This window comes from Pocillopora damicornis, chromosome 2 (genome assembly GCF_964200805.1).
Source record: "Pocillopora damicornis chromosome 2, jaPocDami1.2, whole genome shotgun sequence".
Taxonomy (NCBI): Eukaryota; Metazoa; Cnidaria; class Anthozoa; order Scleractinia; family Pocilloporidae; genus Pocillopora; species Pocillopora damicornis.
The window spans coordinates 28,082,620-28,097,247 of NC_142671.1; the positions used below are offsets into that span (position 1 = coordinate 28,082,620).

At 37.1% G+C, this 14,628-nt stretch overlaps 1 protein-coding gene and 1 long non-coding RNA gene across 2 annotated transcripts; both read left to right on the plus strand.

The window, feature by feature from the left end:
* The first annotated feature begins 7,460 nt into the window (after positions 1–7,460).
* Positions 7,461–10,290, plus strand: LOC149050642 (uncharacterized). Its single transcript, XR_016182219.1, has 2 exons — positions 7,461–7,847; positions 8,800–10,290. It is a non-coding gene; the product is annotated as an uncharacterized LOC149050642 (long non-coding RNA).
* A 2,730-nt stretch (positions 10,291–13,020) lies between these two features.
* Positions 13,021–14,298, plus strand: LOC149050643 (uncharacterized). The gene is made up of 2 exons (XM_089193007.1): positions 13,021–13,102; positions 13,459–14,298. The coding sequence occupies exons 1-2, from the start codon at positions 13,021–13,023 to the stop codon at positions 13,953–13,955; spliced, it is 579 nt and encodes a 192-aa protein (XP_089049133.1). The 3' UTR covers positions 13,956–14,298.
* The last annotated feature ends 330 nt before the right edge of the window (positions 14,299–14,628 follow it).

The window sequence follows — 14,628 nt, forward strand, 5'->3', positions numbered from 1 at the left end:
GGGTGAGAATTTCCAGCAGAAATACAGATATACCACCAAAATTAGTAAATGAAGTGTGGTGAGGAGGCATTTTAACAGTGCACATTATAAGTAGTCTGTGAATGGGTTAACTAGGGGGTTCATTTGTAATTTAATAATCCTTCACAAAAAGCAACTTAAAAAGTGAAAACGTGGGGTATTTGTTCACAATTACAGTCAATCAAACTTGGTTTGATGCTACTCTGGTGTAAATATTTGACGAACGTAACCGAGAAGTTACAATTCATTGACCCAACCTTTCGATACTGGTGTCTAGTGCCTTCATCATCGATTGACAGTGACAGTGATCTAATCGCTGCGACAAAATGTCCTTATATATGCTCAAATCAATCAAATTTACTCTCCAGATCTGAAATCGCCAAAATAGTTTGTTCGTTTTAAAACGCCAAGCGATGTTTTGAGTTCTAAGATCTAATACAATACACTTTCGCTAAGTCTTTCCAAGTCCGTTAAACAGTTGAATGTTGGACATTTCCACTGTAAGTTGCACAACAGAAACCGAGTGAATTCCATGGCATGAGTAAATGCAGCATTAAATCCACTTGTATCTGAATAAAGTGCCTCATGTGACTTCAGTTTTTTGGGGAAAGAAAGACAAGATTTGCACACGCCATTGCAGCAAACAAACGAACAGACTCTCACAACTTCAAAAGATACATTTAAATTTGCTTACACTTACTTTCTGAGTCACTAGTACTTAAAACTGAACAGGCGTAAATCTACGTGGATTAGCCGCCGATGGAAGTGATTATTACTTTCCTCATGATTACTGACTGTTTTTGTAGAAAACGTCGTGGTAGTCACATTTCAAAGATTGCTTGGAAGCCTGTTAAATTTTATCTTTACGCAAGTAAAACTTCATCGGTGAAGCCTCTCTCTTTCCTCTGTTCTCTATGCTATCTACGAGCTAAAACAATTTTCGGTTCATGAAGGATCTTGCCGCAATTACAGCCCTGAATCATTTGGGCTCTTTTAAGAAGCATTTCGTTATGTTTTTGAAATAAAGAAAAAAAGCTTTGTCTAGTGAAAGAGAAATTCTGGTTACGCCGGAGTTTTCCAACGAATTAAACTAAACAAATTACCGAATCATTTAATGATTAATGCGCCCGAAACCAAATGAGCTGGTCGTAGCATAGAAGGCAGCTATTACACAAATTCAAACTGCAGTACTCGTAATATGGTCGCGTGCTGAAGAAGTGAGAATACGTCGCAAGGTTTTCGATGCATATCTTTTCACACACTGCGTTTTGCATCAACGCCGTCAATTTGCTTTAAAGCATAAGCATGGGTGAGAAACTGTGACAAGATTTTTATGTCGTAACTGAGCTCTGATAATGGATGCTCCTGGGGGCTAAAAAAACTGCAATCCTTAGAAATTTTATTTCCGCCACTTTCGATATTGCGATTACAAACCCATCGATGTAGCTTTTGTTTTCTACAAATAAAATAAGGCAACATCATCTAATGCTTACCAAAGAATAAATAATGAATTCTTAGACAAACTGAGACTTTTCAGACTTTGATCTGTCGATCTGTGTTCATTCACTGGTACGTGGGTTATTATCTTAATCTAAAATAAATATACCCAACGTGCAAAACTGATTCTTATTGGTCCTAGCGAGTTCAGTATATCACCAGAGCCCGACATATCCACGCAGTCTGCGTCGCAAAGAATTTTGTCATCTGGGAAGAAAATGTTCTATTTTTCCGCCATTGGGCTCACAGAAATAACCAACAAACTTATCATGGCATTTTTCGACAAAAGTGTATAATTCCAGCGGCATGAGGCTGATCGTTAGAAAACTAAACCCAATCTCCGATGTTTAATTTCAATATCCTTAACGCGACAAAGTGACTTAAAAACAGCATGCAGCATGAGATATTGGTACAAAAACTGTCCCTTGGTTAATTTGATGAGAGAAATAGGACAAAGAGAAAAATCTCCAAACTCTTAAAAGAAAACTGTGGTAGTACTAATTTGATAATTTGAACTACCTGCTAACTCGGAACCGAGTATTCAGATCGTCGCAAATGCCAGATCATGTGGCCACGGCCACTCGAGCATGTTGTATGAGGGAAATTGTCGTCATTTTTCTAGGACATTTTATGGCATTTCAGAAATGCATCAATGTTTGGCACCAGCGGTTTTTCCCAGAAATCGTTAGCAGACGAGTTTCCAAAACAATTTTAACCTGTCGATCGGATTTATTCCACAGAAATAAAAGTCACAACCATTCACCAAAGCTCCTTGATCACATGAAACGAAACACTCGGCGTATTCCTTAACCTTGCAGTAAGAAGTCGCAATGGAGTTTACATCGACAGTCAAACGGCAGGAACTAAAACCCTTCAATGAAAACAGCACATCATTAACTGTAAAACGATTTCAAGGTGTTTCAGATATCACTGTTTCTACTGCTCGTCAAGAACAGTCCTGGATCTCGAGTAATCTTTGGATTTGCGGACTGGAAAGCCACTCTTTATGTGTCCTACTATACTCACTATAAAGTAATTCTCGTGTTTGTTATCCTTCAAATATTTTCAACGCGCTGGAAAAATGTTAACGAACAGCATATCGTTTGCTACCTAGGATGTTTGCTTTTCAGTATTCTCTAGTACGTCTTCAGAAACGTCACCGAACACAGTGAGACTTTCTCTGAGTTTGTGACGCGTTCCGAGATTGATTTCAAGTTCTCGGTCAATTCCGACTTCATGATACTGCTTCAATGCTTCTGCTTTTTTAGAGGCAAGTTAAGTTTGGAATATTTTTCTTTCGATTCTTTTGACGTTTCTGCGTTTGAATTTGGCTCAACATAGCTGCCTTAACCGGAAGACGAGCCTTTCCACGTAAGACCTCGCTATCATGTCAGAATTTTATGATGTCAAAACAAAATGGCCACTCGCTGAGGAAAATGCGGTCCGAATCAATTATAGGAATTATACACTGTAAGTTCAAAAAATCTGCTTCAGCCCCAAAAGGCCGATTCAGCTCTATGGCCCTAAAGCTGTTTTGACCCTTTGTGGGGCCTTCCCCCTTCACCCAGGACTGTTTTACATACTGTGGCTGCGCAATTAAGTATTTCGACATTGCATCAGGGGTCATCTTCAATTTTACAAGCCAACCCCTCCTCCGTGAGAAATTTTATTGCCGCCACCTTTGATAATGTGATTACAATCATATGTACATATAGTTCTCATGTCGGACAATGAAAATAAGGCAATTAACGCTATCTAAAGCTTACAAAAGTTTTAGCAATTAATTTTTAGATAAACTGAAACTTTTGAGACATTGTTCTACTGATCTCTCTGCACTCGCTCGTATGTTTATCTATAAATAATTACATCCATCGTGAAAAACTGAGTCTAATTGGTCCCGCTAGCGAGTTTATTATATCGCCATATATTACTCCAACAAGTTTACCATTATAGCGCAACATTTTTTAATTTTGTTTCCGCGAGGAAAAAATTCTATTTTTCTGCCGTTTTGCTTTAGAAAATTTCTCATCGTAAACCGAAGAACAAAGAAACCAACTTTTGGTTGGTAGGAAGGCGACAGCGACTCGCCATTAGTTCAACAAAAAAAATTGTAAAATTTTCATCATTTAGGTACAGTGGGAAGCAAACTTACATATCATGGACTACCAAATATAAAAGGAAGTTCTTTCAATTTTAAACTGCCTTATGTCATCGCAAAAAACCTTGCCAAAAACAAGATAGTTCAGTAATTAACGCACAGTTAATGCTCTCGCAAAATGTGGAACGTCGGCGTGTCAGCAGCACATTGCAGTGGTTAAAAACAACGAGTAAAAAACAGATGATTCCAGAGCTCTGAGGCTAGTCGTTGTAAAACTAAAATCAAACTTGTCTGTTTAATTTCAGTTTCCTTAGTGCGAAAAGTGTCCTAGAAACGGGAAATAATAAAAATAAGCTGTCCTCTTGTGAACAGGATGAGAGAACTATGACAAAGAGAATGTATTCGCGACTCTTAAAGAAACAGTGGTAGGGCGAAGGTACTTTGAACTATACTTGTTGGCCTGGAACTTAGTGTTTAGATCATCACAAATACCACACCATGCCATGGACACCTGAACAGGTCATATGAGTTAAATGTTCGTTATTTTTCTGGAAGGTTTATTGCCAGCTAAGAAATTGCAGCAATGTCTATCATCGGCTTATGCCAGTGGTGAAATAGCAAGTAGAAGAGTCTCCAAAACAACTGCAACTTAGCAATCAGATTCGTTCCACAGAAATAGGAGTCGTGCACCAAGGCTCCTTGATAATACGCAACGAAACACTTGGCATACTCAGCAATCTCGCAATAGAAAGTCGTAATAGGGTTTATGTCAGTGGTCAAATGGCAGAAAACTAATCGGTGATTAGGGCCAGATATATTGTAATCGAAAATTTGAAAATTATACTCTTAAACGTGACCCCTGAAAACCCCTTCTCCTGTCCTTTAAACTCCCCTACTCCCCAGGCCTCCCCCTCTCCCTGCCATCGACGGGTAAAATTAAATTACAATATGTAAAAGGTGGCTTACTGCAACTTCACACAAAAGAGATCATGTTATGGACCAGATTCCTTGGCTACACGTATTTCTCTCTTATTGAGTGCGTGAGGTAGTAGCCAGGCCTTCAATAATGTAGCCTAGCCTGAAAAGTTACAGTAAAGTCATGAAAACGACCCTGAAAACGTTATTGCAAAAGTACCAGAAATGCAGTTCACGTGTTCACGCTCAAGAATTTTTCGTATTTATGCTGGAATTATGCTCCATCTTCTCTGACTGAAACATTATACTCACGATTATGACGACATAATTTATCTGAGCCTATCAGTGACAGTGACAGTTCAATTAAGGTCTTTCAGATCACACTATTTTTACTGCTTGTCACAAACAGTTCTAGATCTCGAGGACTCCTTGAATCTGAAGACTGAAAAACCAGTCTCCAAATGTTTCCAAATATACTCACTTAAAAGTCATTATCAGTATTACAATTTTCGCCCAAAACGCAATACTCTTAAATTGTTTAATGCCCGGCATTTCCCAATTTCCCAATGGCATTGAAGATGATTGGGAAACACATCATTCTTTCGCTATTTAAAATGTTTTCTGCGCCTAACATATGAGAGAATCGCCTGCAGTGAGTGTATATCATCCCCTCAATAATAACGTGACACATATCTCTGGGATATAAAAATGAAGCGTTATGCAATCAATTCATTGAATTGTCTTAGCCCTTGGCTAATCTCCAAAGCCGAAACAGTCATGACGGGCAAATTCCAAGAATCAGAAAGATTCTTTTTGCAGGATTGCTGATTTGAGCAAACAAGAAACTCCAAATAATATTTCGCTGAGGACGGCTGTCAACCAACCACAATTTAAAAACCAAGCATCACTGTATTATGAAGGACAATGGAGTTGCCGTTTTGGATTCTCTATTCTACAACTTCAAATTGCTTCTGTCCGAATGTGTTGCTAAATAAATGGCAATCGATAAAATTGTGAGAAAGACTTGCATAAATGGAACTAACTGGCGCATACTCTAATCTTTAAAATCCGGCCTAACATTTCAATGGATGTCACTGTCAGTTTGTATTCGTACTGCACACGAACTTAATTATTTCTGAGATAGCGATCAAGATGGGAAAGGAAACTAGACCTAAATGACTAAAAATTATTTAAATAAAACTGAATTCACCTTTTTTCTTTTAACAATCGGATTGCCATCATTTAGCGGAGGGAGTTATGAAATTCATAAGATCGTCGATTTGAGTTTCCATTTACTCTAAAAAGCATTTGGAATTCGCTACAATCTAAATATTGTCAATAAAATCAAGAAATAGTCGAAGCTCAGTGTCGCAGTCCATGTGTTTCTATTGGGGTCTTTTTCGGGTTTGAGTGATATTTCGCTTAAGTCGAAATAACGTGCCGAGCGCTCTTTGTCATATCATTGCAGAGATATTTTGGGGAGATAAGTCAGCTATATATCGGCGGACGCAAATTACTTTTCCACTGTATTGTAAATCACCTTAGTTGATTGTCCATGTCTCTCACCGTTAAGTATGCCAAAGTAATTTGTTGCCCTGCTTTGAGTTATTTTCTCTATAATTATAAGATCGTGTGGTCAATTGAGGTTATTTAAGCTAAGAGGCCTTTTCCACTGTTGTATACAAAATGATCGAGTTCTGAAGTTGTTGGATGCACCATGCAGACAGATTTGAAAAGGAAATTTGCAATAGTATTGCGTAACGGTCTTAGATCCCAAGATGGCGGACACATAACAGACGGACAGTGTGATAATCTTATCTAGTGAAGTCATATCCAGTGTATGGCAGCAATCAGTAATCGATTCCGGCAGTTCTACGTTCAATAAAACTTGACTCTAAAAACTGCCTAATTCCGACTTTTTTTCACAGAAAATGGAGCGTTAATTTTCGTTCAATTTGAACCATTAGTATTCAGCAATCCAGAAAAACGACCAGACTCTAACCTTTTTCCGACACTTTGTACTGCGAGCGTCTATAGCGTACACTTTCTCTCCAGAAGGCATGCAGAAAAGAGACATCTCGCAATCATATAAACTTCTCCACGTCCAAGCCTGCTGCATAAGCTTAACTTTTTAGATTTTAAATTTACGTGAAGATCAACCTCCTGAAAGTTGTTTTTCCTTTGCAGCCGTCAACCTTTGGTCTCATTGTCTATCCGATACCAATCCGCAAGAAAGTCTCATTTAAATATAAGTCCACTTGTGAAAAAACCGTTTCACTGCACAGATGCAGTTTGGAAGTTGCTCACCCCGATCGAGTGATGGACTCCCGTCTGTTTGTAAAAGTTCCATTAAAGAAACTGATTGGAGAGGTCTGCTGGGCTGGCATACTGAGCAAGAAGAGGGAGAGCAAGTGTAGTTGGGGACTATGTAGTGATAATAAAAAACAGAGATATGAAAGACCTTTAAAAAGTTTGACGGTTAATTTTAGGGTTCGTCACACCCACTCAGAGAAGCTGGCGCTATTTAGCCCTGCCCGACCCCAGTAGATCAATTTAAATCACGTGACGAGAATCTTCGACCCAAAAGCCACGGTAGATAACTCGTGAATCCCGTATTAAATCTGTGTTCAATCAAAGAAAGTTTTGTGGTATTTCATCGCATTTACAAACTGGGCGGGGGCTCTCTGGTTGGAAATTGAAAAATTTGAACATTTTTGGCGAAAAAATCTTGAAGAATAAAACTCACGTTATCTATGTACATTTGAAATACGTGGTTTGTTTTTTCATAAATCCTCATATGGAATAAAAAAAAAAAAAACAGTTGTTTGTTCCAATGTACCGTGGTCCCCTGCATCCCAGAGTTCAGTCCAGATTCTAGAATGTTGTCTTTAGAGGCCAGGATGCTGATGTTACCATGCGTGTGTATTTCTTTCAAAGCGAAGTGAATTTTGCTGAAGTTACAAGGGAAAAAGCCAAATTTGCAGAAAGGTGTATTATGGAAGCGAGAAAGGCTTGAGATTTTTAACAAAATAGAAGTTAAAAGGGCGAGCAACGCCACCAGAGAACTAAACGTAAACACACTACGCTGGTCGGTATAGGGTTAAGATAATGTTGGGGACGATCGAAGTGATTCCATCGCCAACAGTGTTGGCTTTTTGGCGAAAACTGAAAACTTGTGTAGTTCATACCAATTTTTGGATAGAATTATAACAAATGACCTGGGAAAAGCTGAAAAATGTCGCCTTGCTTTCACTTCATGAGGAACACAATTTCTGCAGTTCCTTAGGAGACGTCATGTTTGATTTAACATATGCCTCAGGTAAACTCTTTCTAATTTTCGCACAATATTTTAATTAGATAGCTAACCCACTGAGATTTAAACGAGAAAATGATAGGTCATTCTTTTAAATTTACCGTGCAGTGAATTTGAAGTATCGAAGAGCACAGTTATTAGAATCAAATTGTGACAATCGATGCCAAATTGGACTTGTCAACTCATCTGGGAATGACAACGAACTTCACCTGAAAGCTTTTTGCAAAACCTGTGGCTTGTTCACTATGAAAGAGAGTTTGAGTGAGGAGCAGTGTGTATAATGGTTCCAGATTCATCAATGTTTTTTTAAAGCTAATGGCTCCTGCCCAAATATGGAGGTTAAATGTTTCATTAGGTACATGTACACAGGGATGAATTCTGATTGAAATTCAAAGGCTCTTTTAAGCTCAGTTTAGAGTATTTAGAATGCCTGTGACACTTGACACCATAATGAAAATTTTAAAAAAACCGCTGACCAAGGATGTCACCAAAAAACATCCTTGTGAGGGTGTCAAAATTATTTTTCACTCAACATATTGTGCAGCAAGGAAACGAAATTCCATTTTTTCCAAAAATGATTGGAGTCTTGAACTTTTCATGAAATGGTTTGTTACCATGGTAACATCAAAAGTCAAAACCTAATTTTGGTCTATACTTGCATATCACTACATCATCATCTTATGTAGATATAGCCATGAACTAAACCAATTGGATGTATTTTGTCCTTATTATCACTTGAGGTGACAGAAGATACTTAAAAAATGTTTGATTCTTTGTTGTTGTTGTTGTTAATAATTAATAAAGAATAAACAGATGTGGCCAACCTCACTGATTGGTTGGTATGTAGAGTGGTCCACTCACTTCTTTTATTTGCTAAATTTGAGAATGGTTCTGATGATGATTACTGATGATGACCATTTTACTAATGACCTCTTCTTTTGATGGATTCCAACCACAGGGCCCCTAGATGTTGAGCTATCTTTGGACAGCTCACAGTTAAACCCCTTCAAGGCCTTCATTGATTGGTTTGTAAAATTCTAAGTCAAGTATGGACTTCCTGTGCAGTACATGTGAGATGCCAAAATTATTTTTACTGTCGACATCAGTTTTAACTACAATAAAACTGTACTCTGTTTGAATTCAACACCCATAGCATCACTTAACAAGTGATTGATCATACCACACTGACTTGTGTATTTTGTCAGATTTATTGATAAGCAATCCAAGACTGGGGTAAAAATATTGCTCACAAGTGATATTTAACTTTTATGCATATTAGCTTAAAGGCTTCTTTGAAATTCAACTTGAAATAAGAAGGCGGCAAATGCAATTACTTGTTGAAATACAAAACACAGTGGCTGTCTTTAGTCATTGGAAATGATGGTGAAGGCGTATATTTTGTATCTTGATATCATTCTAAATAAAAAGTAATGGTGTAAGAGACATTTTCTCCCCAGGCAAATTGAAATAGGAACTTACTTAAATTTTGCACCAATCTAAGAGTTGTTGTCTTTTTTGTGTGTGTCATTTGAATGACATAAATTGTTTCTTTCTCTTTGATAAAAATCAGAAATATTTTGAGTCTATTAGTTTGAGAAATTAAAGTGCTATGTTTTAATTTGCCATTATCATTTTGTATGCTGTATGTATTTGTGTTGAACAGGAGATTGCAATCAAACCTTTATGTGTTTCTCTTGATCATCCAATAGGGTTTTTTTCTTAATGAATAATATGATGATACTGAGGTTATTAATTATCCAACGGATAGCTACTAAGCTCAATGTTTGATTTAGACTGAAAAATATAAAATACTGTATACCCAAGGTATCTATGTTCACTTCCTATTTAGCATCAATGTCAAATGGCTGTTATCATGAAACTGTTATTTTCTTAGTATTTTGTTATATTAATATCTGTGGAAAATGAATGATTAATGAAGAGTTAATCGATGACATTGGCCAGCAGCAGTCTTGGTAGCCATGATTCCTTTTATCATTCATAACTGGTAACAAGCTTTCATTTGTAAAGCCGGTTTCTTAATGGAATTTTTGTATTTCTTTCAAGATGTGTCAAGGTGTCAGGGTGTGGCAGTCAAATCAATTAAAAAAAAATTCTTGAACTTATTAATAAAAATCATTTATCATGATTTTTTTTCTTTTGTTCACTCATTTACTACCTAGTGCCTTAATCAGGGGTGATATAATCACTGCAACAAAAGGTCCTTATTTATACTCAAATCAATCAAATTTACTCTCTAGATCTAAAATCGCCAAAATAGCTGGCTCGTTTTAAAACACCAAGCGATGTTTTGAGTTCTAAGATCTACTACAAAATTAATACACTTTCAGTAAGTCTTTGCAAGTCCGTTGAATGTTGGACATTTCCATTGTAAGTTGCACAACAGAAACCGAGGGAATTCCATAGCATGAATAAACGCAAAATTAAACCCCCTTGTGTCTGATTAAAGTGTCTCATTTGACTTCAGTTTTTCGGTGGAAGAAAGACAAGATTTGCACGTCCACGCCATTGCAGCAGACAAACGAACTGACTCTCACAAATTACCTGGACACCTATTCAATTTAACCTCTATCTTTACGCAAATAAAACTTTTTGGGTGAAGCCTCCTTCTTTACTCTGTTCTTTATCATGATGCTATCTACGCGCTAAAACTTTTTTCAGTTTATGAAGAATCTCCGTAATTACAGCCCTAAATCATTCAGGCTCTTTTAGGCCGAAGCATTTCGTTTGGTGTTTGAAATAAAAGATTTTGTACCTTTAAAAAGTGTTTTCTTGCTCGCCATGAACTTTTTTTCTCTACCGGTTGTATATATTTCATTTGCAATAGAATCTGCGTGAGACTGTTTCAGTCCCTCCCCTTAATCGCATGGACGTTACAATAAATATTTATGGTAATTGGTGCTTACAGTCCGCGGAGGTAATTAGTCCTGTTGAAAACTCCCGGAGGTAAATTCTTTAACTTATTATTGGACAAGTCCCTGTCAATAAGACATCATTACATCAGATAGTTAGATTTGTGCTGTTAGATAAGACTCCTACCGGGAAGAAGTCTTGTGTTATCGCGTTTTAACCGCCCCGCCCTCCCCCCCCGAATAACTTCCTGTCCCCTCCCCCCCTCGCCCCAACTGTCTATCCCTCACTTTCTTAGATAGGAAGAAAATCTGTTTCTTTGCTACTTTATCTATAACTATAACGTTTGAACTACAGCGGAATTAGTACAAATTAATAGTTTCTTAATAAGCGTCCCCCTAGATTAAGCGCCTGTCTTCCAATAAGCGCCCGTCTTCCAATAAGCGCCCCTCCTTTGTAAATAGGCGCCTGGGCGATGAATGTGCGAGGAAATCCGTTGAATAAAATTGATTGATAAGGTTTGGCAAAGGCTTTTTTTTGCTAAAAATCAAGTGAGATTCGCGATGCAATTGGTCAAGATAAAATTCTGTGATAGAAATATTACATCTTGCGGTATGTGGACCAGCCAGTTTCGCTTATCACCCCTCCCTCCCCCCTTCCCCTTCACCCACCACTGTTCTACACAGCTGTGCAAATAAGTAATTTGAGACTGTATCATCATGTATTGACTGTCATCTTCAATTTCACAAGCCACCTCCTCCTCCGTTAGAAATTTTATCACAGCCACTTTCAATATTGCGATTACAAACCAATCGATATACCTTTTGTTTTCTCCAAGGAAAATAAGGCATAATCATCTAAAGCTTACCAAAGATAAGATAATGAATTTTTAGATAAACTGAAACTTTTCAGACATTGGTCTATTGATCTGTGTTTATTCTCTGATGCGTGGGTTATTATGTTTGTCTGTAGATAAATATGCCCAGCGTGCAAAACTGATTCTTAATGGTCCTAGCGAGTTCAGTATATCACCATAACGCGAAATATAATCTGGGAGGAAAAAATTTTGCTTTTCCGCCATTAGGCCTACGGAAATAACTAACGAGTTCATCATGGCAGTTTTCGAATGAAATGGATGATTCCAGCGGCATGAGGCTGATCGTTGTAAAACGAAATCCAAACTCCAATGTTTAATTTCAATTTCCTAAGCGCGACAAAGTGACTTAAAAACGGCAAACAGCATGAGATGTTGGTACAAAAACTGTCCCTTGGTTAATTTGATAATACAAATAGGACAAAGAGAAAAATCTCCAAACCGTCTTCAAAGAAAATTGCGGTAGTGCTCGGGTAATGTGAACTACCTGCTAACTTGAGCTTAGATGAAGGGAGCCTAAATTCGGCGACAAAGTCATCGCCCCTGTGGAAATTTGCTATAATTTGTTGGCGAAAACTTCCACTGAGTTTTTGGTTTCCCTGATAGATATTGGCCTTGTCTTGAATCGCTTAGAACTGAGATTTTTCTTTAGCCCTTTGTTTCTCTATGTCATAAAGAGGGTAAAGCAGAAGAGCTAAAAAATTAGAAAATGAACAGTCACCTAAAGCGGGGTAGGTTTGTTTTCAGTAAAAGCTAGTTCAGATTTTTAATTTGAGGGTGCAACCGTTCATTTCCATACAAATCCTTATATTTCGCCAACCACACAACGTAAACATAATTGCAAATTTAAGGAGCTTGTACCATCTAAGGCCTACCAGTCCGAAAATTACCTGAGACTTAGAATTGATTGTGGCTAGCTTCTGAAATAGACAGATTTCTTAAAGACGTTTAGAACATTGGACGCTTAAAATTGAGTTGCTCTTGGGACCGTTGGCGGTAAAAATTTATCGCTTTGACGGTTGACTTTTCGCTTCTTAGCTTTCATTCCTCCATGGCTCCTCCAGTCAATTTAATTCTATTGAAATTGCTTCTAAAATGGCCGTAGGCTTTTTGCCAAATTTTTTCCAATTCGGTTGAGACATACCTCTGAGTTAAATATTGGAATTAAAAAAGGTGGGGCACCGTACTCGTTTATCAGAAAATCACGATTTACATCATAAGCGAGCTCTCCGACAAATAATTGTCTCCACTTTGTTAAATTTCTCGCGCTTCTCACGCGTGAAAATCATGCGCGATAAAGATGTAGAATGTAATATAAAGGAATCACCTTGAAGATTCAATCAAGGATCAGTCGTTGTTTCGCGAGCTTTAAACGAATTTTTGCGTTTTACTTGTTCTATAAAACGCAGAAAACCTTTTAAATCTTTATTATCTGATATGTCTTACATCATTGAGAATATACGCTTAAGTAAACTGCGACCTTCAGGCAATCTTTTGCATCATCCATACACTTCTCTAAGTACGTTTGAACTACGTTAGATTCCTCCGCTGAGTTATTTCTAGAAACATCTTTCTTGTCTCCTTGTTTTTTTTAAAAGCGTTTTTTTGTTTGCTCTTTGCACTCTGGTAAGTAGTGATCGGTATTCGTCGATCTAAATTCTTAACAGCTCTGAATCCTTCATTTTCGCCACCTTGATTGGTTTCCTCGTTATCACATCAGTGAAAGATCGTGGTAATTACAAAAGTAGCAATAAACCGAATATTCGAGCTATTTAAGAGGCTATAAGTTGACAAATGAATGAGCGTTGGCCCTTCGTCAGAGCGATTGACGAAGGGCTAACGCTCGAAACGTCAGCTTTTAAACTCTTTGTGGAGCTCTTAAAATCTTATTCTTTGAGCTTCTTGATGACCTTGATCTTATTGAAAGCGTCCCACCATGGTACTCACCAACAACACCGAAACCTGAGTACCACAACACCAAAGCAAGCGCATTCTGGGATGTACCAGTATTTGCAGGAAATACGGAAGTAAGAGCCAACCGAATAGATGTCAGGATAGTTGAAAAGGAGACAGAAACAATAAAGATCATAGAGATGAGTTGCCCCTGGATAGAAAACAGGAAGCAGAAGAATCAAGAAAAGACCACCAAATATGCACCCTTAAGATGGGAACTCAAACAACAGCACAAGGGCTACACCATCAAGCAATATAACATCATTATAGACGTTTTAGGAGGATATTCGTCAGAAACGAGAGAGAATGTTATACTACTTCTTGGCAAGACAAAAGCTGACAAGACCTTATTCAACATGCAAAAGGCAGTAATATCAAGTACACTGAACATTACCAGATCATTTAAAGTACTTTCATAATAGTTCATTTCAACAAATAAATCCTTATAAAAACATATAATATTAATCAAGTTTTATAATATTTTTATGAAAAGTCTTATTAGCTAATTACTTAAATATAGACATTTTTTATATCTTTAATATTTTAAGAATTTCAAAAATTTTTTTTTTTTTTTTTTTTGATGGACAAAAGCGAACAGTTATGGACACTAATTTTTTAATGAATATAAACAAATTAGATATATAGTTTTAGATGTGTAAATATATATTTTATAGGTTTTGTTTTCTCGGTCACAGCTAGCCTGCCCGACTTAACGTAAACATGCCTAGGCATACTTAAGTATACACTGCCTTATAATAAAAATAGTAATAGTAATAATAATAATAGTAATAATAATAATAATAGTAATAATAATAGTAATAGTAATAATAATAATAATAATAGTAATAATAATAATAATAGTAATAATAATAATAATAGCAGCAAAGTTCCATTAAGTGTTAGCTGTTGCCTCGATAGCGACGTCCCAAATGTTGACAACAAGGACAACGCAAACAACTACGGCAATAAATAATTGGACTGAAATAAATTACGATTATTGCGCAAAGACCAATGAAATGAACCTTATGGCTGGTTTTAAGGCTTAGAGACATTCTGCATGTGTGTCAAACTAAGTATCTTGCAGGAAAGGGA

What these genes read in the sequence shown, in the direction of transcription:
- LOC149050643 (XM_089193007.1), top strand. Translation starts at nt 13,021, where the DNA reads ATGTCTTACATCATTGAGAATATACGCTTAAGTAAACTGCGACCTTCA. An exon ending in TCATCCATACACTTCTCTAA is followed by an intron (nt 13,103 to 13,458) that starts GTACGTTTGAAC and finishes CTCTTTGTGGAG; the next exon opens with CTCTTAAAATCTTATTCTTT.